Here is a 27,640-nt window from a genome sequence, read left to right on the forward strand (position 1 = left end):
TAAGGCAATCTCTCAGAATACATATCAGTGTTCTTAGCCATTATCCACCATTTAATGTATGTATGTAATTATACTATATCTGGTACTGTATATAATTTCAAGTTTGCTATTTAATGAACTAAATACGTTACTGCAAACCATTTCAGATCATTGACTCTGCTATAAAGAGCATTAACAGTGGAAAGGTATAATGATTTTTCTCTGTGGACACATGCTGGAAACTCAGCCTCTGAATATTCATAATTGGTGAGTATTGGCTTTGAATTACATGTAACACATATTAAGTTAAGCTCCCTACTCTCTGAGATTAGGTTACATGTGGAATATTATTCATGTAAAACACGCCAAAAAAGTTATTTAGCCTCTGAGGTTTCATTATAAAGCACACGTTAGTTAAACAGAGCTTAACCCCTGAGATTACATATAAAAAGCGACTATTAGCAATAATCATATTTCTTCCTAAGGGTATATAACATAAAGGTTCAAAAACAGCAGTAAGTCAATGGTAATTCAAGCATTTCAATAACTTATAATCAATTCATAACTTACAGCAAAAGTAATCTTTAAATATTAATAATGAATTGGAGTCAGATTAAGAGATCCACACCCTTATTCCATCACTAGTTAAGTGTTGTGACAACTGCAGCTTAATGCTGATGAAATAAATAATTAAAATAATAACAATAAATGCATAACTTAAAAAATATATACCGTATATACTCATGCTTAAGTTCTCCCACGGATAAGTCGGGCTTGATTTTATCGTGTAATTTCCGGTACAGTGGAACCTCGGGACCCGAAGTAATTTCCCCCATAGGATTGTATGTAAATACAATTAATCCGTTCCAGACCGTACAAACTGTATGTAAATATATATATTTTTTAAGATTTTTACAAAAATAGTTAAACATACCATAGAATGCACAGCGTAATAGTAAACTAAATGTAAAAACATTGAATAACACTGAGAAAACCTTGAACAGAGAAAAGTAACATTGTAACAATGCACGCTACGAACCGATCGCTGTAAACAGAAGTGAAGTGGAGGTTAAAATCCAATAGAAAAAGTGTTCATTAAATACAACGAGGTTAAAACAATGCTCTCTCTCTCGTGCTCTCTCTCGCTCGCCCTCTCTCTCTCTCGCTCGCCCTCTCTCTCTCTCGCTTGCTCTTTCTCTCTTTCGCTCGCTCTCGCTCACTCTCTCTCTCTTGCTCTCTCTCTCTCGCTCTCTCACACTCTCTCTCTCGATCGCTCTCGTTCTCTCTCGCTTGCTCACTCGCTTGCTCACTCGCTCTCTCTCTCTCATTTGCTCACTCGCTCTCTCTCTCGCTCACTCGCTGCACAGGGCATGCACAGGGAGAGACTGAACACATGCGGAAATCATCGGCACGTATGAACCAGAAGGGAAACTGGCTTGTTCGTCACCCGAGTGTGTGATTGTGAACAGATGCAAAAGTTTGGCTAACTTTTTTGTCGTAACCCGATTTTTACGTGGTCTGAGACGTTCGTCACCTGAGGTTCCACTGTATTTTATAATGTCGTCGTAAAAGTCGAATCTGGAAAACTCACGATATTGATCCAAGAGATTATGATATGCTAACGCCCACCTGAGAGAGTAACCACAGAGCACACTGCCTTTTTTTTTTCCTATGTATTGTGCCTACTTAACCACACGTTAATACCCAAACTATTCCATAGCGACGCTTACACTGTTTTGTGTTTTTTGTATCTCACACCCTCGTACACCTTTATTGTAAGAGCATCCCTTATCTACAATGAAGCGTTCGATCAGAAGAAAATATAAAGCTGGTTTTAAATTAAAAGTCATTGAAGTGGCAAAAGAAATTGGTAACTGTGCTGCTGCAACAACTTCGATGTGTCTGAGAAACTGGTACGAGATTGAAGGAAGCAAGAAGATGTAAAAAAAAAAAATTACAGTAAGTGTTGCATTTTTGAACGGGCTTATAAATCAGGGTCTGATTTTATAATCAATTTTTTGGGTTTCAAGACCCGCCTTATACGCGAGTAAATTAATAGCCAGCTAAAAAGGCCTATACTTCTTAACATACATTTGTCAGAGCAAGTTTGAACTTACATATAAACTCAGGTTATGAATACCCACAGGAATGGAACTCATTCATAATCTGAAACCTTTCTGTATATCTGCTCATTTTGTTCCTGCATTTCTAGCTGTTAGTGTAAAAACTTACCAAGTAGTTAAAGCGAGTGGTAGTCAATGGAAGTTCAATGGGATTTTGCATTTGCCAAACATGCTAATTTATCCTGCACCTTTGTGTCACATTAGCAGATGTTGTTCTTTTCCACAGCATTACATTAGACATTTTTGCAAAGGTTCCTACATTGATGCAAACATCCATACAGTGTACTCTTGTCCTTCAATTCTTAACACATAAAAATCTGTTTTGCAAACTCAGCACAGAAGTCCATGCTACACTTCACTACCAGGTTCAATTATGACTTCTGTATTAAATCTAGCATGTATTTAAAAGATGTTGCTTAGAGAAATGATTATGGGTTCATCTGATCTGTGTTTGAAGTATGTCAAAACTTTCAGCTTTAGTAATAAAAGTTTAAAACTATAGATGATGTAAAAGCATTTACCCCCTTCTCAGCACTGAATTGACAGGGATGATTTGAGTATGGAAATGTTCTTGTTGTGATAGAAAGCTGTCTTAGATAGTCTATGGGAAAAAGAGTGGAGTCAAGCACAACAGCTAGGCTTGTAACTATGGAGGATATTGGAATTTAGCCAATTAAAGTAATATGAGTATAACCAGATTTTTTTTTTTTTATCTGGCATGGAGTACCCATAAGAATAGATTATCTCATCATGAACCAGGTATCTCTCAAGAATTTGGTGGCCTGTGATAACTCCACATGTTCTTTTGGGGCGATCTGGAAATAAATCTGTGTTTCTTTCAGCAAAGCAATGAAAAGAGACTTTGCGCTGGTGTAAAATTATACCCAGAGGCAGCATGTAAATCAAGCAGTTATCTAGCAGTAATGATTGGTAATCTAGTTATTCCACTTTCCCTCACTATAGCATGCTAGCTAACTACTTCTGACTGGCTTATGCTTTTTAACACACTCACTGTCACTCTCAGCACTTCTCGATATTTAAACTGTTCCTATTCAAAAATATACTGTAAATTAACCTATTTAGAGGGCCATGCACAACAAGTACTGGTATCTTTTTGCTTCTGCGATGGTTTGTGTAATTTTCTCTTGTCATTATTTTCCATATGTTTAAACTGTAACTCATTTAGTGTTGATGCATGAAATATGGCAGAAAAGACTGCCTGGAGACTAAAGTTAATTTAATTATAGGCAATTTACAGTTCCCCTGAAGATGCACAGAGGCCAGTGTGATTCAAAGTCAACAATGTTAAAAAAGAGAATATATAGCTGGCATCTTTTAAGATGTGTTAGCTGACTTGGGCTTTGAACAAAGGTGAAGCAGGTTGAGCCTCAGTATTCACAGAATGGGACTCATAATTCAGTTTAATAAAAATTCTGTGTAATTATCTTCACGTTCACAGTGTCTCACCCTTCACCTCTATAGCCGATAAAGTAGGTTATAAGAATGTAACGTTAAACTTTTGTTCTTAATACAACTTTTTCATGCTGTCTGCCTCTAAATACATAAGACATGAGATGACCCCATGCACTTCACAGCGTAATTACAATATTAGATACTTTCCAATTATTTTCACCAGTTCATTCAAGGCTGCTGACACTAGCACTCTGGGAATGACTGTTATCTAGTTAAGACACTTAATTAATTACAATTGTAACACACATGCCTTCCATGCAAATACAATCCAGTCACTAATAAGCTAGGCGGAAACAGAACTATTACTCCTCTTTGCAGCTGGGTATATAATGTAGTATAGTGTATTCCTGGCATGTTTTGCCATTGTATAATGGCATCACAAGAAGATATCATTCCTGCAGTATCAGCTTTAAAATCAGAAAAAAAAAATGCTGACCTGGTTGCCTTCATAAAAGAGTATGCCAGCCAAGAAATCTCTCAAGAAAGTGGCGGAGTGGTGACTCTGAGACTAAGGATCTGTGCTGGTATCTGGAAAGTTGCCAGTTCAAATCCCATTGCCATAAGGGATACTACTCTATTGAGCAGAGCCCTTAACCTGAAAATTGCTCCAGGGGTGCCGTACAATGGCTGACCCTATGCTCTGACCCCTAAAGGTCATGTGAAAAGACTATCGGGGATTAATACAGTGTACCAAATAGCAAAAAAAAATGTTTACCAGCTAAGCAATATCAATTTCTGGATTTTCCTTAATAACATTTGGGTTTACGTGAAAAATACAGATATGAATTAGCTTGGTTTTCCATTTTCTCTTTCCTCCAGGATCCCAGTTAATCACTGATTATACCTGCAAACTCTATTTTCAAAATCTGTAGGCGCAGGTAATGATTTAGAATTCTCACTTTTTGTACTTGCCATCTTTGCATGTTTTTTCAGTACAAACTGTTAATATGTTCTTTATACTACAGGTAATAATTGTGTTTATTTTGAGCTCTGTAGAATTGATTATGCCCTGTAGATACAGTTATATGAAAACGTTTGGGAACCCCTCTCAGCCTGCATAATACATTTACTCTACTTTCAACAAAAAAGATAACAGTGGTATGTCTTTCATTTCCTAGGAACATCTGAGTAGTGGGGTGTTTTCTGAACAAAGATTTTTAGTGAAGCAGTATTTAGTTGTATGAAATTAAATCAAATGTGAAAAACTGTCTGTGCTAAAATGTGGGTCTCCTTGTAATTTTGTTGATTTGAATGCATGTAACTGCTCAGTGCTGATTATTTGCAACACCAAATTGGTTGGATTAGCTCGTTAAGCCTTGAACTTCATAGACAGGTGTGTCCAATCATGAGAAAAGGTACTTAAGGTGGTCAATTGAAAGTTGTGTTTCCCTTTGACTCTCCTCTGAAGAGTGACAGCATGGGATCCTCAAAGTAACCTCAAAAGATCTGGAAACAAAGTTTGTTCAGTCTCATGGTTTAGGGGAAAGCTACAAAAAGCTATCTCAGAAGTTTAAACTGTCAGTTTCAACTGTAAGGAATGGAATCAGGAAATGGAAGGCCACAGACACAATTGCTGTTAAACCCAGCAGGTCTGGTAGGCCAAGAAAAATACAGGAGCGGCATATGTGTAGGATTGTGAGAATGGTTACAGACAACCCACAGATCACCTCCAAAGACATGCAAAAACATCTTGCTGCAGATGGTGTATCTGTACATCGTTCTACAATTCAGCACAATTTGCACAAAGAACATCTGTATGGCAGGGTGATGAGAAAGAAGCCCTTTCTGCACTCACGCCACAAACAGAGTCACTTGTTGTATGCAAATGCTCATTTAGACAAGCCAGATTCATTTTGGAACAAAGTGCTTTGGACTGATGAGATAAAAATTGACTTATTTGGTCATAACAAAAAGCGCTTTGCATGGCGGAAGAATACCGCATTTCAAGAAAAACACCTGCTACCTACTGTCCAATTTGGTGGAGGTTCCATCATGCTGTGGGGCTGTGCTGTGATGTGTGTTGCTAGTTCTGGGACTGGGGCCCTTGTTAAAGGCAAGGGTCAGATGAATTCAACCCAATATCAACAAATTCTTCAGGATAATGTTCAAGCATCAGTCACAAAGTTGAAGTTACGCAGGGGTTGGATATTCCAACAAGACAATGACCAAAACACAGTTCAAAATCTACAAAGGCATTCATGCAGAGGGAGAAGTACAATGTTCTGGAATGGCCGTCACAGTCCCCTGACTTGAACATCATCGAAAATCTATGGGATGATCTATGCTCGGCAGCCATCAAATTTAACTGAACTGGAGAGATTTTGTATGGAAGAATGGTCAAAACTACCTCCATCCAGAATCCAGACACTCATCAAAGGCTATAGGAGGTGTCTAGAGGCTGTTATATTTGCAAAAGGAGGCTCAACTAAGTATTGATGTAATGTCTCTGTTGGGGTGCTCAAATTTATGCACCAGCCTAATTTTGTTATGATGCATATTGCATACTTTCTGTTAATCCAATAAACTTAATGTCACTGCTGAAATACTACTGTTTCCAAAAGGCATGTCATATATTAAAAGGAAGTTGCTACTTTGAAAGCTCAGCCAATGGTAGGTTTAGGTTTATTTGTCATATATAGGTTAACACAGGGTCAACATACAATGAAATGTGTATGACGAGAAAAACAAGTCACTCAGCCTAAATCCAATAAAGCTTAAAAAAAGATTACAAGTTAAAAATAGACAAGCCATATAAAATAAAATGTGTATGTTTTAAAAGAAGTTATAGAGCAATATGAGTTGAATGAGCAGCAAGTACAAATGACAGTTATTGCACAGATAATGTTTTATAAGTACAGATGCATATTCCATAAAGTGCAGATGCATGTTCCAGTCAGTATTCTGAGTGTGTGCAGGTACAGTTTGTGTGTGAGTATTGCAATGTAGATGTAGTGCAATGTAGATGTTATGTAAATGTATGTAAGTGTTCAGGTGTTGCTGTTGAGGAGTCGAATGGCCTGGTGGTAAAAGCTGTTCTTAAGTCTTGTAGTCCGAGCAGCCAGACTCCTGTATCGTCTGCCAGACGGTAACAAGGAGAACAGCTGGCGTGCTGGATGGCTGTGGTCCTTTATGATGCCGCTTGTCTTACGCAAGCACCGATGGAGGTAAATGTCTTCAGTGGCAGGAAGACTCTTGCCCGTGATGTGCTCTGCTGCCTTCACCACTCTCTGTAGTGATTTCCGGCTGCTGGCAGAGCAGCTCCCATACCAGACGGTAATACAGCCCGTCAGCAGACTCTCGACCACACTCCTGTAAAAGTTTGAGGTGATGTTGGCATTCATGCCAAACTTCCTCAGCCTCCTCAGGATGTAGAGCCGCTGGTGAGCTTTCTTGACCACAGTGTCTATGTGAAGGGTCCACGAGAGATCCTTGGTGATGTTTACTCCGAGGAACTTGAAGCTGTTAACCCTTTCAACTTCTATGCCGCTGATGTAGATGGCCTGGTGTTCTCTGCCTTGTTGTTTTCGATAGTCCACAATCATCTCCTTGGTTTTGCTGACGTTAAGAGACAAGTTGTTATCTAGGCACCAATTACTCAATACCAGCACCTCCTCTCTGTAGGCCGTCTCATCGTTGTCAGTGATAAGGCCTATGATGGTTGTGTCATCTGCAAACTTGATGACACGGGTGAACAAGGAATACAAGAGGGGGCTAAGCACACAGCCCTGTGGCGCTCCTGTGTTTAAAATGAGTGATGAGGATGTGTGTTTGCCGACTCTCACCACCTGGGGCCTGTTTGTGAGTAAAGAGAAAATCCATCTGCAGATGGTCGTCCCCAACCCAAGGTCGTCAAGTTTCAAGACGAGTTTTGAGGGGATGATGGTGTTGAATGCCGAGCTGTAATCTATGAACAGCATTCTTACATATGTATTTCCTCTTTCCAGGTGGGTGAGGGCAGTGTTTATTGTTAGCGCAACGGCATCCTCTGTCGATCTGTTTGCTCTGTAAGCAAATTGGAGAGGATCCAGCGTGTCAGGGAGGGAGAAGCAGATGTAACTTTTGACTAGTTGCTCGAAACACTTCATAATGACCGATGTCAGTGCAACCAGGCGATAGTCATTCAGACAGGAGACCACCGGTTTCTTTGGGACAGGAATGATGGTGGATGCCTTGAAGGAAGTGGGGACCACTGACTGCCTCAGGGAGAGATTGAAAATGTTGGTGAACACACCTGCTAGCTGGTCAGCACACGCCCTGAGGGCACGGCCTGGGATGCCATCAGGTCCCGAAGCTTTGCGAGGATTGACCTTTTTGAAGGACCTTCTCACATCAGACATGGTAAACAAAAATCCAAAGAATTTAGCGGGGTTCCCAAAGATTTTCATATGACTGTATTGCATTGCATGATCTATTCTCTAAAACCAATAATCGAGTCATAATGTGTTCTGGATTACATTTCTTTTTATATTCTGGTAGAGGCTTACATTGTACAGAGTCAAGGACAATGATGAAAAGCAACCATTGTTGTTTAAGAGCACAATGACCAACCAGGCTCACAGCTCATCTATAGCCGCACAACATGCTCTGACCTCTTCTAATATTAAAGTATCAGACTCTTCAAGGCTTACATCTAAGCCTTAGGCATCACCTTAGATACTGGTGAATCTGATGGGTTAAAACAGATTCATTCACTCACTGCTACTAGTTTTTACATTTGTCTAAGAGACATTATGTGTTGTATCTTCTTAAAAGATTTTTCAAAACTTTTAAATACAGTCAAAAGAAATATGATAAAAATTTTTAAAATATTATCTGGGGAAGTTGCCCTTGTGTCTGAGATCTGGACAAGACATGAGCAGTGTGTCCTGTGCATCGTACATGCATGCGGGTCAGTGTATCATCCTCCGGGCTCTTCTGAAGTATGTACTACCACCTTGAGTCGAAATGGGGTGCTGGCGCTAACCTTATGCTCTTCTATTCCCTCCACAGCACTGAGATGGTTCCAGGAAGAAGCTGTCACTTGAAAGAAGAGTGCACTGCAGGACAGAGCTCCTTCCTACAACGATTAAAGCAGGCTTGGTTAGCCGAGAAAGTTTCCTAAAAGGAAACCCTGATTTTTATTTGTTTTGCGACCATCAAGCGCATGTTTTGTTTACAATTCTCATTTGATTAAACGGAGACGATCGGGTTGGCAACATTTCAGCTTGCAAACCTTCCATCAACCACACTAGACATGAAGAAAAATAAATGTATTTTTTAAAATAAAAATGATAAACACATTTTAGCATTATATGTTGGTTTTGAAATAAATGTGTATCACTTATCGTGGTGATAGTGGTACTAGCTGGATGTAAGCAAATGATGAATCACTAGCTTCTGATCTGTACACAACTGTTAAAAATCTCTGAACCTATAATCACTAGATGTGTGGTACTACGTCTGGGGATATATCTTTAGTATTTTAAGTCACATTGTATTTAGCTACAAAATTGTTCTTAGCCCAGCAAACTAAATCACCCCACCTTATCAAGTACATGGAGGAACAACTGATAAACATGCACACTTCTTCTTTTTCATTCGGCTGCTCCCGTTAGGGGTTGCCACAGCAGACCATCTTCTTCCATATCTTCCTGTCGTCTCCATCTTGTTCTGTTACACCCACCACCTGCATGTCCTCTCTCACCACATCCATAAACCTCCTCTTAAGCCTTCCTCTTTTCCTCTTCCGTGGCAGCTCTATCCTTAACATCCTTCTTCCCAATATACTCAGCATCTCTCCTCTGCACATGTCCAAACCAATGAAATCTCACCTCTCTGACTTTGTCTCCCAACAATCCAACTTACTGAAAATTATAATATATACGGCATATTCAACATATAGGCAATATATAATTTTAGAAATGCAATACACATTTCAGTTCATCACATTTGTTGGTTTTTGCTTAATCTTCTGGCTTGGCACTGACAGCTGGGAGGTAATGGAGATGCTTGAAAGTAACACTGCATATCATTAATTCAAATAATGTCATTAATATCAAATGTTGTTTAACCACCACTCCACCTCCACTTCTTTTAGGGATAAATTTTATATGTTGTTACGCGCACCAATATAAATATTTCACATATGACAACCTTTCCAATATTTACTTTTATGTACTAACCAGTAACGGCCCACTGCATGATAATGTGCAGTGAATACACTTGACTTGAGCATTCATAGTTTTCATACTCTTTCTCCGTATTTTTAGCATTCATTTGCTCAGAGGTGGATGCACTTGCTGTTACTTCTCTTCTTTTGTCGGCATCTTTTCCCGTTAAAACTGATTAAGTTAGTGTTTGTGTTGCAATTACTTAGTACGTTTTCTTTAATTTTTCACTTAAACTGGCACTTAAGCCTTCAATCTGCCTCAAGAATGATTTATGATATGAAGAGGTAGGGGAAGTGATGGCGAAGGTATTAGGGATGAGAATAGCGCCAGTACGCATGCGCCGCCACAGCCAAGAGTTGACTCTACAATAAAATAAAAATTAAAAGAGGAATAACCTTGCAGGTCAATCATCACCCCGAAAGCGTACAGTAGACGTCATGTAGTTATGTGTACCAAATTTCAGATCAATAGTTCAAACGGTTTGCGAGCTACAGGCGATTTAAAATCCTGGACAGACAAACGAACAGCCACTGTAGAGTATTATATATAAAGATGTATAAATTCAGCAGTGAGACTGCTTATATAACAACACATACAAGTGCTCAGAGAAAATAAGAAATGTCCAGTATTGGATGTTCCACAGAAGAGTTAAATGTAAACCATCTAAGTTAGGGAGATGTTATAATGTAAAACTACAATTTACATCCTAATCAACAGTTCATTTTTCTTCTGTGTTTCAGCCAATCAATGATCCAGAGTTGTGATGCATTAATGTTCTGATCTTTACAGAACAGTCATGTCAGTCAGTCATTATCCAACCCGCTATATCCTAACACGGGGTCACGGGGGTCTGCAAGAGCCAATCCCAGCCAACAATGGGTGCAAGGCAGGAACAAATCCCTGGGCAGGGCACCAGCTACCACAGTCTTTACAGAACAGTAAGAATAAAAACAAGCCAAAACTAAAAGAAAAAAAAATCCTACAAAAGCAGAGGTGGACCACACCAGCACTTGCAGTGCACGAGTCCCAGTAAAAAAGCTACACCAGCTTTCAGACACACTAAATAAGTTGTTCATTTACCGTTGGAGGCACATCCCTTGCCCAAAACGTTAAGGTATTCCACTGCACACTGTGAAGAAGGCCAGCTCGGTGTTCTCCTAACCCATAAATATATTGGGATGGCAGAATGGTTGATATCTGGAGGAACTGGTCTGCAAAGAATAATGGGGCCACGGTTGTATTTATTCTGAAAAGAATAAAAAAATAAGACAAAACATTAAAACAATGCAAGCTTAGCAGTATATTTCTCTGCATAATCTTCTAAATAACAGATATATAGGAACATAACAAATCTGAAAAAAAAAACGACACTGCATCAAGCCAGTTTGTTTAGCTAATAGCTGAGCTCTCCCATTAACTCATCCAGATACTCCTTAGACATTGTGAAGGTTTCAGCTTCAACTACAGTATGTGTCTCAGTAGTTTGTTCCAGATTCCAACAACTCTTTGCCTAAAGAAGTGCTTCCTGGCTATAGTCTTAAATGCACATTGACATTGGTCTCTTTTGACCAATACTCCAGATGCAGTCTCACTATTGCATTGTAGGCCTATAGTTTGAAGATAACATCCATCAATTTATATTCAAAAGTTTTAACAATATACTGTAACATTTTATTTGCCTTTTTAATTGATTCTGCACATTGCTTAGATGATAAAAATGCTGTGTCAACATAAGCCCCTAAATGCTTTTCAGAGGTTTCTTCTTCTAGGACGATGTCTCCCATCTTGTATTTATAATTAGCTTTCCTGTTTCCCATGTGAAGAACTTTACACTTATTAAACTACATTTTCCAAGTATTTTCTCAGTTCTAAAGCTTGTCCAAGTCTTTTTGGATTATTTTGATGTATCCTTAGTGCCTGTCACTCCTCCAATTTTAGTGTCATCTTCAAATTTCACAAGTTTACCAATTTTACCATTATCAAAGTCATTAATATACATCAGAAAAAGTAACGGTCCAAGGACAGACCCTGAGGGACTCCACTGAGGAGCATTCTCCTCATTCATCTGTACTCTTTGTCTCCTGCTGGTTAATTAACTTGAGATCCAGTTTTGTGGGTTATCTCTGATGCCTACAGCTTGTGGTTTCAGAATTGATTTTTGGTGTGGGATCATATCAAAGGGCTTTTGAAAGTCTAACTAAAGTATACTTTGCTTTTATCAACTATTCCACAGGCCTGTTAAAAATGTCTAAACGACTGGTTTGGCAGGATCTTCCTGTCATAAACCTATGCCGAATGTTATTTAGTATATTATTTTCATATAGGTGCATTTCTAATTTGTTGCATGGTACTGAAGACTCATTGGTGTGTAATTATCAGATTCCAGTTTGTCTCCATTCATGAAGAATGAAATCACATTTGCAACTTTCCAGTCCTCCATTAGTTCTCCTTTCTCAACTGACTGCACAAATATGTGTAATAAGAGTTTATAGATGACATCTTTCATTTTTGTCAATACAAATGGCAAAAATCCACTTGGTTCAGGGGTTTTATTAGTCTAACATATTAGGGCTTGAAGCACATCTTACTCTTCTAATTTAAAATCCAGTAACTCAGAGATTGTGAATTTCCCATTGGGATTAATAAAGTATCTATCTATCTATCTATCTATCTATCTATCTATCTATCTATCTATTGTTGTTACTTCTACATATGGCATTCCATTTGTTTCTTCCTTTAAAAATACTTGTGTGAAATATTTGTTTAATTTTAGATGTTTACTTAGTAATAATAAGTAGGAGCGTTATTATTACAAGAGGAATTCATGTTCATTGATAGAGTAAAGTTAAACAAGTTAGATAGCAAGATAACTACAAAAAGATCCAATAGCCAAAAATTATCTTTTTGGACTTTAATATTATATGGTGTAAAGAGATTACAAGGGGTAAATATACCACTAGGATTAAACTGAGCAGGGCTAAAATTCCATGACAAATTTTCACTCAGTTTAATGATCCCCGTTAATAAAAGAAGAGGCCCTTTACATGTTGATGTGGATGGCAGGGTCTGCAAGGGGTAGATAGTTTTAATCATTCTAGGAGTGGGCCATAAACCAGTTGATCCAGCATACTGAATGAAATTCTGCTTGTGAACATTTTGGAAAAAATGTTCACTAAAAAGACCTGAAAACTAATTTAAATGTAAAGTATATCATATCAGAAAATGTATAAATCTGTGCATGCAAAGAAAAAGGGAAACGTGATTTTATGTTGGTGTATTAGTGGCTTAAAGGCACAGTCTTTGAGTTTGGATTTGTATGTGGCGCCGTGTGTAATAAGTGGACCTACACCTTTAAGAATATTACCCAGAATTATATGCGACCCACCTTGATTGGTGAGTCAGTATTATCTCCCATCCACCATGACTTTTGCCAAAGGATTATAGGTTTAAAGCTGGCTATTTGAAAGAGGGAGGGAGGACAAGAAAGGCAGAGTGTTGTCCTGTGTTTGTTCAGTGGCAGCATGACTCAGTGAGAGAGAAGCTGAGATTTTATCAATTTACGATGAAAAGGTGAATACCTGATGTCAAATCCATTTAAGTAAGTTAATAAGTGATCCAAATTATAAGAGGTGAACAATTAATCATGAATACATCTGTTCTTTGTTAAATAAACACATTTTGTGTTAAAAGTATACACAAATACATTATGTTTGTATCTAATTTTTAAAAGCATTCTGATAGAGGTTTTTGGCCATACCACCCACTCCTTGGTCATGTGTCTGCCAGGGTGGGAGGATTGCCACCTCATGAGTCAAACCTAAGAAGGAACCAGATAGAATGAAAGATAATATGGAGATAACATGGAGAGCTGGCAAGAAGTCAGATGGCATCTAAGTGGAAGTACATGATCTCTAGCTAAAGAACGTTGACAATGTAGTCCTTTTATGTAGAAGATCAGTGTTCTCCAGCAGATAGTCTTTGAATGGAAGACGTACACAGGTGGAATCCCATTATGATGAAACTCATAGGACCATAAAAATATTTCATTATAACTGAAATTTCATTACAATGAATATGGGGATAATACATATACTATTGTGACCAGGGTTGGCATCTATAATGGCAGTGGCGCAAGGACAGCTTCATAGCTGCTCTGCTGCATCTGGTAAACAGTAAACCAAAGACACTGGTGTTCTTGTGATGTGAAGATGGGAGCTAACGCAGGACGATTGGCCGTTTTGCGGCTCCTAAGAGCTTCTATTTGGAATGAAGTCTTGAGACTGTACCTGCTTTCTCTATATAGTAATGAAGTAAATGTATTTTCCTTGAAAACCTGGACTCACCTTCTTGTGCAACTCTGTAAGCCAAGCTTGACAATACCTGTATAAAAAAACAGCGCTTCTTGAACTGCAAAAAATATTTTACTTGAAAATGAGACGTTAGATGTAACTTCTTTTTTTAAAGAAATACAAGTACAGTATGAATACAGAGTGAAAACGAGAGGTTAGATGAAGATGAAGGTGTGATTCTGAATACTTTTGCCATGTTATTTTTCTTCATTCCGGAATCAAACTTTTCTAGGATTGTTAATTTATCTTTCAGCGTAAACTGAAGCCATTTTTCACTTTTTTTTGTTCATCTCAAAGAAAACTTTGAGAAGCACTATGAAACTCAAACAGTACAATATCCGCACACAACACAACTGACTACCCATGCAGAGGCTAGATTGAGCGCTAACTTTGACTTCGGCTATACCTGTATGATGTTGTGCCTACACTCTTGTAAAGCCTCTCGGAGACCGGAAACTTCGTTAAGAGACTGTCTCTTTCTCTGAGACAGCCTGTTGTAGGGTTCCTGAGACTTGGCGTGGAAAGTGTAGGCATGGCATTAAGTATTTATTGCATCACATTATTACCTTCTGTGGACATTTTTTGATAAAAAAAACTTCATTACACTGAAATATTCATTTTGTTAAAATGAAATTAATTCAACATGATGTTGTATGAACGTTTGTCCAGGCTAACAAAATGTATTTGTTATTCTGAAAATTTCAAAACATCGGTATTCGCTATAACAGAATTTGATCTATATTGTCATTTTAAGAAAACAGACAGAATTACGCCTGGAAACCTGACCATGTAAAGGCCAGGCAAGGATCAAGGTTGCAAAGACACCAAAAGCCACTAGAGGGAGCACTAACCTGATGTCTCTGTAGCTAAACAGAGTCATCCTTGAAAAGGGGAAGTGATTTTGGTGCTTAGCCAGAAATGACAGGGGTCAGGAGTTCAAAGCCAAGTCCTATTTGATCTAAAGTTAGGAGATGGTTTTTAGGAAGAAGGTTTACTTGTAAGAAAAGGATGCCTGGCTCATGAGAGAGGGGAAGAGAGAAAGTGAAGTGAGAAGTGTTTGTTTTGTTTGAGCTGGAGAAGTGGAAATGTAGTCAAGTCATCCTTCCTAGTAGATGGTGGTTCAAATAAGTTATCAGTCAAGCAATCAGTTAAGTGTACTAATAAAAATGTAGTGGGTGACTGTTATAACCATTGTTCGCCAAAATTTGAAAAGGTTAGAACAAGAAACATTGTTTATAATCTCATTAGAGAAGACCTTCCCTATAGACAAATGTAAAAAACACTCTTACAACTTACAATACAGTTCCACTTGACAGGCGTTTAACAATTAATCCAAACGGCTGCTTAGAAAACTCCACAACATATTCTGGACCGATGGCCTTTTTTGTAGCATTTGGGACAGAAATGGGAACTTCAAAACGTTTACTGCTGGAGTCAGTTACCTATATAAATAAATAAATAGACAGCTATTGTTAACATGTTTCAAAAAAGCTGTTCATGTCAGGGCTAGCCAGAGGGACTAGACTTTTACCAACATTTTAATTAACTTATAGACTTTTATACAATATACTGTACCCAACTCAACAAAAAGAAAAAAAGACAATTGGTTAAAATTAAATTTAAGTCAAACATCCATTTACTGTGTGTGCTTCTGTGGGTTCCTGTTGGCCTACAATTACTGCATGTCTAAAAAGTTAGCTTTTTATAAAATATGCAGTTGAAATTCTGCATTTGTATACATAATTAAACAAAATCATTTGAAGGAAAAACAAAAAAGTTCAACAGGTGTCTGGGAAACACTGAAAATTAGAAGAATGCTTTTGTCTATTAATGGATTAGGATCTATAAATTGTTTTTAACCAACATAATCAATTTCAGTTGGAAAGAACATTTGCACGCCGATGCTTCCATGACAGCCCAGTCTACAAGTGATTCATGCATTTGGAGAAAGCATATGACCATGTCATGTCCCTTGGCATGTGTTATGTGGGGTGCTGCTGAAAAATGGGGTAACAGGGCCACTTGTGTATGCTACTTGTTCCTTATATGAATGCAATGGGAGCTGAGTCTGAATACTTAACATTAAGTTGAATTTGTTCACTGTGGGTGTTAGACTCCAGCAAAGCTGTGTCTTGTCACCACTCCTGTTTGTGGTTTTTATGAACAAGATATCAAGGCGCAGCAGAGGGGGTGTAGGTGCCCAGTTGGGTAGGCTAGGTGTAGCACCTTTGCTCTCTGCAGATAATATTGTCCTTTGGCTCATCTGACTGTGACCTTTGGTACACACTTGAGTAATTTGCTGCTAAGTGTGAAGTGGCAGGGATGAGGATAAGCACCTTCAAGTCTGAAGTCATGGTGCTCTCTCAGAAAAGAGTGGCTTTTTCTCTCCAGGTGAGGAGCTGTTAGTGGAGGAGATTAAGCATCTCATTATCTTGCTCCACAAGTGACGGAAAAAGGGATGGCGAGATCAAAAAGTGGATTTGAGCAGCAGCACATGTTCTGTGATTGCTGTACCAGTCTGGGGTCGTGAAGCGGGAGCTCAGTCTAATGACAAAAATCTCAGCTTACTGGTTGATCTTATATCCCTGTCCTCACCTATACTTATGAGCTATGGGTAACAACCGAAGGAATGAAACTGCGAGCATACACGGCAGAAATGAGATTTCCTTGCAAGGTGAGTGGGCTCATACACTGTGATAGCGTGAAGAAGCTCAGCGATTCAGGAAGGACTTAAGAGTAGAGTTGCTACTCCTCCAGATTGAGAGGAGTCAGCTCAGCTGTTTTGGGCATGATGTAAGGATGCCCCTTGGATCTCTCCCCCTAGAGCTGCTCCGGGCACGTCCCACAGACCCAGGGCATGCTAGAGGGATTATATTTCTTGGTTGACTTGGGAATGCCACGGAAGTCCCCCAGGAAGAAGTAGAATCTATAGCTGGCAACAGGGAAGTCTGGGCTGACCTGCTTGGCCTGCCACCATAAACCTCACCTGGAAAATCAGCTAAGAAAATGAGATGAGATGAGGGGAGATGAAGATCTGTATAATTTGTATTACACTCCGAAGACATGCAGCTGAAGTGAATTAGCGTTGTTAAACTGGGCCTAGTGTTTGTGTGTGTGTGGTCATGCTATTATGGACTCATGCCCATTCTGGGGATTATGCCTCCCTTGCGCTGATGCTTGCTGGGATAGGCTTCCCCATGAACCAGCACTGGAAAACCAGGTTAAAATATATATATATATATATGGAAGCAAAGGTCTATGATACAATTTAGTAAGGAGGGGTTTGGAAGGTGTTGGTCATAAATACTCTTTTAATTAATTAGATGTTCTTCTTTTAAAGCCTGCAGAACAACATCTAAATAATAAAAAAAAGACTTTATGACAACCACCTTCCAAATCCCATTTTACTAATCCACCCCAACCCCCCTACAACCTCTCTCTTCATCCCCAACCTTCACCATCTATATATTTCCTTTAATTCCTGTATGTCTAACCATTTTCCTCTGATGATGACACCTGGCAGGTGTCTGTTTTAAGATATGTGACTCAATTTCTCCCTTTGTTGAATCTAGCTACATATACATATACAGGACTGTGAGGAGTGCCCTGCCTGGCTCCCTACTCCTGACATCACTCTTCCCCCTCCACTCCACTGTGAATATACAGTGCATCCAGAAAGTATTCACAGCGCATCACTTTTTCCACATTTTGTTATGTTACAGCCTTATTCCAAAATGGATTAAATTCATTTTTTTTCCTCAGAATTCTACACATAACACCCCATAATGACAACGTGAAAAAAGTTTACTTGAGATTTTTATAAATTTATTAAAAATAAAAAAATTGAGAAAGCACATGTACATAAGTATTCACAGCCTTTGCCGTGAAGCTCGAAATTGAGCTCAGGTGCATCCCGTTTCCCCTGATCATCCTTGAGATGTTTCTGCAGCTTAATTGGAGTCCACCTGTGGTAAATTCAGTTGATTGGACATGATTTGGAAAGGCACACACCTGTCTATATAAGGTCCCACAGTTGACAGTTCATGTCAGAGCACAAACCAAGCATGAAGTCAAAGGAATTGTCTGTAGACCTCTGAGACAGGATTGTCGAGAGGCACAAATCTGGGGAAGGTTACAGAAAAATTTCTGCTGCCTTGAAGGTCCCAATGAGCACAGCGGCCTCCATCATCCGTAAGTGGAAGAAGTTTGAAACCACCAGGACTCTTCCTACAGCTGGTTGGCCATCTAAACTGAGCGATCGGGAGAGAAGGGCCTTAGTCAGGGAGGTGACCAAGAACCCGATGGTCACTCTGTCAGAGCTCCAGAGGTCCTCCGTGGAGAGAGGAGAACCTTCCAGAAGGACAACCATCTCTGCAGTAATCCACCAATCAGGCCTGTATGGTAGCGTGGCCAGACGGAAGCCACTCCTTAGTAAAAGGCACATGGCAGCCTGCCTGGAGTTTGCCAAAAGGCACCTGAAGGACTCTCAGACCATGAGAAAGGAAATTCTCTGCTCTGATGAGACAAAGATTGAACTCTTTGGTGTGAATGCCAGGCGTCACGTTTGGAGGAAACCAGGCACCATCCCTACAGTGAAGCATGGTGGTGGCAGCATCATGCTGTGGGGATGTTTTTCAGCGGCAGAGACTGGGAGACTAGTCAGGGTAAAGGGAAAGATGACTGCAGCAATCTACAGAGACATCCTGGATGAAAACCTGCTCCAGAGCGCTCTTGACCTCAGACTGGGGCGACAGTTCATCTTTCAGCAGGACAACGACCCTAAGCACACAGCCAAGATATCAAAGGAGTGACTTCAGGACAACTCTGTGAATGTCCTTGAGTGGCCCAGCCACAGCCCAGACTTGAATCCGATTGAACATCTCTGGAGAGATCTTAAAATGGCTGTGCACCGACGCTTCCCATCTAACCTGATGGAGCTTGAGATGTGCTGCAAAGAGGAATGGGCGAAACTGGCCAAGGATAGGTGTGCCAAGCTTGTGGCATCATATTCAACAAGACTTGAGGCTGTAATTGCTGCCAGAGGTGCATCGACAAAGTATTGAGCAAAGGCTGTGAATACTTATGTACATGTGATTTCTCCGTTTTTTTTATTTTTAATAAATTTTAAAAAATCTCAAGTAAACTTTTTTCACGTTGTCATTATGGGGTGTTGTGTGTAGAATTCTGAGGAAAAAAATTAATTTAATCCATTTTGGAATAAGGCTGTAACATAACAAAATGTGGAAAAAGTGATGCGCTGTGAATACTTTCCGGATGCACTGTATCACTCCTGCAAGTGAACTATGATTTTTAGCGCAATGGGACAAGTCACAAAATCAACGGAAATGTTCAAGCAAATTATAGAGAAAAAAACGATCTAAATCCTTTAAGTAGTTCTCGCATTTGCTAGCTAAGCAGAGGTAAGGAACCCCCCCGAGGCTGGCGCGTGAGTGAGGAGGGCCCCTCCACCCTCCCCTCGGCCCACTGTGTGTTTCTCAGAATTGCACAAATAAATCGAACTATGCAAGCAAACTATGATACTTAGCGTGATGAGAGAGGTCGCAAAATCAACCGTAATGTTCAAGCAAATTATAGAAAAAAACCCAATCCATATCCGTTAAGTAGTTCTCTCATGAAAAGCGGACAGACATACAGACAAACAGACAGACATTGAATTTTATATATATAGAGATATGAGATTCTTTATGAGATCTACTGTATTCATTTTGTTTCTGGCCAAATTCACTTCATACCCCTGTGGTGTCTTGATGGGACACCAAACCATTCTATCAAGACAAGGCCCATGTTTTCATAGGTTTTCCCAACGAGCCCCAGTGTCCTCCCACATCTCAGAGTGTTAGATTTTTGTGACTCACAACTAGTCTGCTATGAGTGACTGAGGTTGTACGTGTGAATGTGAACTGTGGTTAATTTTGAACCAATCCAGGGCTGATGACTGCCTTGTGCGAAAGTGTTGATGTGATGGTTACAGCTTCTCACAACCCTGTTATGTAAAAGCAGTTTCAGAAGACAGATGGTTGGCTTGAAAGGAAATCAGACAAGATTCTGAGCATTAGGCAGCACGCACCAAGACACATGTGCACTAAATCACAAATGCATAGCTCTGTATTAAAAAAAATAAAATCAAACTTACTTTCACATGCAATCTGGTATTTGTCTCATACATAATATCAAGCTGTAAGTTTTTAACATCTTTTGGATAATAAGTCTCATTCTTCCGTACCAGCTTCCCCATAAATCCAAGGTCAGTGTCAACCAAAGAATCTAAAGCATAACTTGGAAAGTCAGGAGGGTAGAAACACCATGGCACTCCTTTTTCAGTTGGTGGCATCTGAATGAAGCAGCATCCTCTGGCTTGACAGAGGTCCTGGGTCACTACCACTTGCCTCTCTGGGTAGCAGTCAAAGCGGTGAGACACCTCTATACTGCTGCATGTTTCTGGAGAAGGTCTACTCTGGTTACTCAAGGATGTAGAAGGAGAGGGAGATCTGTACGGTATCTGATTCCCTGGATCCTTTAGCCAGAAAATGGTGCCAATAAGCCAGATACAGCACAAAACAAACAAAAAGGTGGCCAGTACAATGAATGCAGTTGACGTCGAGCAGGGTTTATTTTTACAACAAAGTTTGACTTCTGGAGGTTTTGGTTCAGATGTTTCCTCAGCCACAACAGGAACTGGGGCACTGAAATATACATCTTCAGGGGTCAGCAGCTTATATGAAACCATTCTGATTGGCTAAAACCTGCAAATTGAAAACATTGTTTTATAATTCGGTCACACCACCCATTTTGTGAATAAAATCTAAAAAGGAATAAAGAAATCATTATCAATCTGCAAGAACATACAGTAACGCACATTTGTCAAAAATACATTTAAAATCACAAAAACATTGTTCTACCTTATAAAAACATTCATAGTCTGACACAGTTGCTATGAAAGTAAGGAGCTTTAATGTTGTCATCAGTGTGGAATGTATGACTGCTGGGAATATCCCATTTACAAGCCCATCCAACAAAAGCCGTTAATGGAAGATGCACTTTTAGATTTAAGGCACACAAATGTAACATGTTTCCTTGGGATTCTCATGTACGTAGTACAATGAAATTTATACTTGTACTACTTGTACTAGCTGTTCCCTGGAGCTCCGCCAGTGTAGTAGTGAAACAGGACAAACTTTAAAAATCAATAAACAAAAAGGTATCACTAGCTAAGCAGAGGCAAGATACACTCCAAAATGCAGAGGTACACCAACTCCCCACTCCTGACGTCACGATTCCCCCTTTTCTGAGCCCGCAGCCTCTGTCTCAGATTAGTGCGAATAAATCGCTCCTGTAAGCAAACTATGATTCTTAGCGCAATGAGAGAAGTCGCAAAATCAACCGGAATGTTCAAGCAAATTCTAGAAAACAAACAGATCTAAATCTGTTAAGTAGTTCTGTCATTTGATAGATAGATAGATAGATAGATAGATAGATAGATAGATAGATAGATAGATAGATAGATAGATAGATAGATAGATAGATAGATAGATAGATAGATAGATAGATAGATAGATAGATACTTTATTAATCCCAAGGGAAATTCACATTTGCAAGCTAAGCGGAGGTAAGGTACATGCCCCAAGGCTGGTGCGTGAGTGAGAAGGTCCCCTCGGCCCGCTGCGTATGTCTGGGATTTGCGCAAATAAATCGGCACCACAAGCAAACTATGACACTAATCTTGAAGAGAGAAGTCGCAAAATCAACTGGAATGTTCAAGCAAATTATAGAAAAAAAAAACTAAAAAAAACTAAATCCATTAAGTAGTTCTTTCATGAAAAGTGAACAGACATACAGACAGATAGACAGAGGTTTATATATATATATATATATATATATATATACAGAGAGAGAGAGAGAGAGAGATGTCTCCCCAGAATAGTGACAGTAAAAAGATGCGCACACAATCGTCTTGTCGTAGTGACATACAGGATCTCTGATGATTTGTCCTGAAAAAAAGTCCAATCTGCTTCTCATTTATGTGGACCACAATGTACTTCTACCAGTGTACCACCTCCATATCCACTCCCAGGCTCTTTGGTACAGCACCACTTCCTTGGTGTTGAGATGCAGACAATTTTTAAAGCTCTCCTATACAATGTTACACTCCCCTTGTCAATACATCCCATTAGTGCAGAATCATCACAGAATTTCTGCAAATGACATGGCCTGCTCTTACAGTATATTTATGGTATGAGGCATGCAGGGTGAACAGAAGACGTGACAGGACCATCCCTTGTGCTGTTCCAGTGTAGCTCATATCCATACCAGAGGGGAAGTCCTCATAAACTATGTTGTGCCAGACAGATAGTCCATTATCCACGACACAGTAGGCTCATCCACCTGCCTATCCACTAGTTTACTCCTTATCAGGGATGACTAGATAGTATTTAAGGCAGTGAAGAAATCAAAAATCCTCATACTGTTGCCAGCTTTATCCAGATTGGAATATACCTTGTGGAGCAGACAGGTAATTGCATCTTACACTCCAGTGAAGGATAAAGAAGTAAGGTTCTATTCCTAATACAGTAATTAGTGAGAAGGGTAATACAATTGTCTAATTCACAATTACAGATTAGGTCTTTTACTCACTGAATGAAAAAATGCCTTCAGTCTCCTCTCCTAAAGTAGCTCCTCTTTTTCCAATACCTCACATTTCACTTCTTCCATCCCTATTACTACCATCCCTGCTGCATCTGTTTCAGATATTACCAACCTCAGAAATGTATAACTCATTTCAGGAGCACTACCTAGCAGTGGCGTGGCAAGGTCTGGTGGCACCCGGTGCAGAGTTTAAACTTGTCACCCCCATGTCCACCAAAATATAAAATGAAATTTATTGAGAAAGCAATTTTTTTATTCAATTAAAAGTAAAGAGGGCAAAATGTTAATTATTTTGTAAACAATTTTTTATGAATAAAAAAAAAAGTAAAATGCCTTTTTATTAATAAGCCAGTTTAATGTACAATGTAAGAAATCTTTTTTCATAGTGATAGTACCTAGTGCATAACATTATTATTATTATAATACAATTTAATGAAAACTCAATTGTTTACAAGTTTCGTTCTCTAGGCTCTAATCCAACAAACTGTACTTTAACATGATACTTAGAATCTCTTCTTTCTAACTTTTTATTCTGCAAATTTTGAAATTGCGCCATCAAAATCGAATCAAGAGAACGCCAATGATAATTTCCCAATACTGCCCCTTCTTGGCCTCTGATTTGTCACCAAAAATTACGCCAAATCCCCAATTAACCAGAATTGTGACACATGATTTCGTCGTGTGTCCCGGATCGTATATATAGGGGCCTTAAGATAGTGGGATGGGGAGGGAGATATTGTCCGTTCGCTCGTAGAACGATCCTAAAGTAAACTTGTTTACTTTATGGTCGGTTCTACAGCGGACAATACCTACCCACCCCACTGTCTAAAACGTTTCGCGCTGACTATATTATTATGATGTTCGGGTTACAAATATCTTAATTCTTATTGGTATTATCTATACATCTATCCTATCTAATACTAAACACAACCCAATATTAAGCCAATTCTGTGATGCAAGCACCAATCCTGGAAGCAACAGCAGTCCTTTGCAGGTCACATGCAGATAAAGTGTGCCTACAAGAGCAGGTAATGGAAACATGTGTAGTGGGCCCTTTGCTGGTGGTGGGCCCAGGGCAGTCTATGCATAAATTCATTGCTTTTCTAATGGCGCCTTTACTAACAATTGTCACACATGTGAGCACTGGAAGGCAGCTAAAGGGCCTGAATGAGAGTAATTCCATGCCAGACCAGGTGGTGGCAGAGTGTACTAACTCTTTCTCTCACTTCTCTGCACACCAGTTATGGGAAACTCCGCCTGGCCCCAATGATATCACTTTTGGTTCTGGCCTCAATCACACCACTTCTGGTCTTCGTGCTATGTATGACGTCACTTCCGGTCCCGGGGCCCAATGACATCACTTCCAATTCCGGCCCTATTGGTGACATCACTTCCGGCCCCGGCCCCAGTGACACTACTTCTGGTTCCAGTCCTACTGATGACATCACTTCCTCCGCTCTCCCTTAAAGCTGCCATCTTTCTGACAAGCAAATCAGTTCTGTTCTGGACTCCAAGCTGTACGCTTCTGTACAATTGTTCATTTGATTTTGCAGCCAGGATACAATACACGGGTAGCTGCCACAAACCTTTTTGTGGTTTCTGTCAAGTTTGTGACAAAATATCTAATGATTTGACAGCAGGATTTGAGTGTCAGGTGCGACAGGTATACTCTGGCACTTTTAAAGATGAGCTGACAAGACACCTCTTGAATTGCTTAATGCCATACAGCATTAAGAGCATTAACCCACTGTGCGCATTGCACGGTGTGTTTGTTGCACATTACCAGACACTGTGGCCAGGAAAAGTGTTGTTTTACTCAACTAAAGGTGATTAAAAATTACTTCCACTCAATGATATACCAAGGAGATTGAACACTCTTATAATCGTTTCCATTAAATGGGAGCTTTGTGAATTTTGCTGTCGATGGTATTAATAGGTGAATTGGCATTGCTAAATTGTCCCCTAGTGTGTGTTAACCCTGTGACGGACTGGCTCCTCATCCAGGTGTTGCTCCTGCCTTGTGCCCAGTGATTGCTGGGATATTCTCCAGCTGGCCCGCGACCCTGCCCAGGATAAGCATATTAAGAAAATGAATGGATGGACAGATGAATGTTATCAATGACTTAACAATTTGTTTTACATGATGTTAAAAGGATATTTTGTTGCATTTGGTTTGCAGTGTTAGAAAACACACAGATAATATTCTGTAGTAATATTTTTAATATATGAATGTTACGTTGTGAGACTGAGGCTAAGGAGGTGCCCATTATGAGAGTTCCGTCCTGGGCCTGAGATGTATAATGTCAAATCTCCTCAAGTACACTCACACCATCATTCATAATACTGCCAGTTAAGAATTGCCAAATTGACTTTGAGATGTGGGTGGAAAGGTGGAACACACTGAGAATAACCAACTCACCCACAATACATGCAGAATCCTCAGGAACAGCACACTGGCTGTGACATGAACCCTGGACTTGGAAGCTGTGTAGCAGCACCGTTGTACCACATTGATTACAATAAAGCTCGGTCATGCCTGTTCCTCCAGAACTAGGGGTTGCTGCCAACCTGATTACAATAAAAGGCTGTCAGAAAAGCTGGACGGTGTGCCTTTTCCTTCCAAACTATTTGAAACTAGTGTAGTGTGGTGTTGCCAGCAAAGAGGACTTGTGGACTTCTACATCATTGCCCAATTCATATTACCTTTCTGCAGAGGATTTCAATCCAACAGTTTTTCCATTTTTAGGAGGGATTTCTCCTTTCAACATGGATACAGTGAAAGGCCAGGTTAATTACTATGTAAGTATTCTAAAATTCTGAAACTAAAATGTGACTTATTTCTGATACATAAAACTCAAATTCTGTGTATATGTTGTTGAAGGGACACCTGAGCTTATTTTTCAGCCCACCCCAGTACTTAAAACCCAGTAACATGATTCCTTTCACACCACTGAATATTTCTGGATAACAATCCAAATCTTGCATCTTGCCAAATTAGTAAAAGTAAACCTGCCAATGTATTATTGAAATCTTTGATGCACATTGTTATTGATGTATTATTTGAATGGTGCTGCTTCATTTTTTAACATTTAAAATTCATGAAACCAATATTTATGGAGAATCTAAACATTAAGATTGATGCTGGCTTTACAATGTTAACTAAGATAAAACCAGCATATAAATCATGATAAAAACAAACTGCACAGACTGCGTACGCTAAAACATATCAACCCCCGAACCCCCCCCCCCCCCCCCCCCCCGCTTATTCGGTTATACACATAATATTTCTGAAAAGATGCTAATTAAGTATGTACATATAAGAATTTATACATAGTGTACTATATTAAATGCAATGTTTCACCACAAAAACAGAATACAAGAAACATAAAAGCGAAACGGGTCCCCCGAGAAGGGTTCCATCAGTTATTGTCATTGAGAATTATGAGCCTCATTCCTTTTAAAAGACGCTTCAGTGCTTTCCTTGCTCATAAAAAGTACAGTGTCTGCTTCTCCCATTTCCTGTTTATGCTTGACGTCACAGACGAGCGTCCCGCTGACAGCACAGATTACAAACTGACTGAACGAAGACTTGCTGCTATTTAAATCGCACCGCGTTTCCCTTCGAAAAAAATACCGTTACATTTGCGACAACAATGCGACGTAGCTGCTCCGATCGTGCAGAAATCGAGCAAGATTTTGTATTTAGAAGACACCGAGAAAAGTCAGCTATGCAAAAAAATGACAAAGAAACAGCCGCCAGTGCGCCAGTCTCTTACCTTGACTTGCGCTTAAATTCACTGCTCAGACTTGTGACTGTTTTGATGTGTGGTAATGTGACGGACAAACTGACCGCCTGAACGACCTATAGACAAAGGGGGCGGTTCACTACAGTGCTCATCGTTACGAACGAAAGGGGCGGGTTAAAGTGGACAGGCTGTACACGATAATTGGCTAGTTGGAAAGTGATTGACGGATTCATTGTCCAGCTTCCCAATGACAAATGATGCGCCCTCCGCACATCCATCTCGAAATGCTGTGGTTAACTACACCTTTTGGTTGGCAAGTTGGCTCGGCTCCTTGCCCGAAATGAAATAAACAGGACATACTGTATAATAAATTCAATAAGCTGGTAAGTTTGCTAAATGTTTGCAAGCTGAGTTTCACTTGATTGTGCCATGAAGGGACTTCTGCATGTTAAACATTCCAAAAATCACTGTTTTTTATTCATTTTTTTTTTACTTTGCCCCCTTTGAAACCCTTTTTTGCCAAAAAATAATAACCATAAATTACTGTAATGTAATTTACAACCAAATATAGTCATATTGCATACTTTAATTACTGTGGGCTCTAAACATTATCATAATGTTTATCATTGTCATGATAACAGTATCATCTCCAGACAGAGGAGCAGCTTCAGCGACAGACTGCTGTCATTGTCCTGCTTCACTGACAGACTGAGGAGATCGTTCCTCCCCCAAACTATGCGACTCTTCAATTATTCAAAGTTAATGTCTGTTTTTACCTGCATTTTTATTACTCTTTAATTTAATATTGTTTTTGTATCAGTATGCTGCTGCTGGAGTATGTGAATTTCCCTTTGGGATTAATAAAGTATCTATCTATCTATCTATCTATCTATCTATCTATCTATCTATCTATCTATCTATCTATCTATCTATCTATCTATCTAATGTTATCATTAATTTGTCAGTTTAGATTAACGCCAAGCCGTTGTGAAATTTTAAAGCACGAGGTTATCTATTCTAGTCTCGCAAATCGTCACAGATCTGGCACAATATTATCTGGCAACACACATGTATTTGAGTTTATAAAATGACCAGCTAATTAAATAAATTTGTGTAGTAAGTTTTATTTTCACTGTGGTCTTGTTTTCATTTGAAAG

The 27,640-nt window shown here is 39.4% G+C and overlaps 1 protein-coding gene across 1 annotated transcript in view; it reads right to left on the reverse strand.

Moving 5' to 3' along the window:
* gaa2 (alpha glucosidase 2) overlaps positions 1-26,635 on the reverse strand; it is a 68,856-nt gene extending 42,221 nt beyond the window's left edge. Inside the window, exons 1-4 of the mRNA XM_028813911.2 lie at positions 26,514-26,635; positions 20,228-20,837; positions 15,370-15,515; positions 10,805-10,970 (exon numbers count right to left, since the gene is read on the reverse strand). Of these exons, the coding sequence (XP_028669744.2) occupies positions 10,805-10,970; positions 15,370-15,515; positions 20,228-20,821 (906 nt within the window). The 5' untranslated portion in view covers positions 20,822-20,837; positions 26,514-26,635. The remainder of the gene's footprint in view (positions 1-10,804; positions 10,971-15,369; positions 15,516-20,227; positions 20,838-26,513) is intronic.
* Between the last annotated feature and the right edge of the window lie 1,005 nt (positions 26,636-27,640).

This window comes from Erpetoichthys calabaricus, chromosome 11 (assembly GCF_900747795.2).
Source record: "Erpetoichthys calabaricus chromosome 11, fErpCal1.3, whole genome shotgun sequence".
In the NCBI taxonomy this organism is placed as follows: Eukaryota; Metazoa; Chordata; class Cladistia; order Polypteriformes; family Polypteridae; genus Erpetoichthys; species Erpetoichthys calabaricus.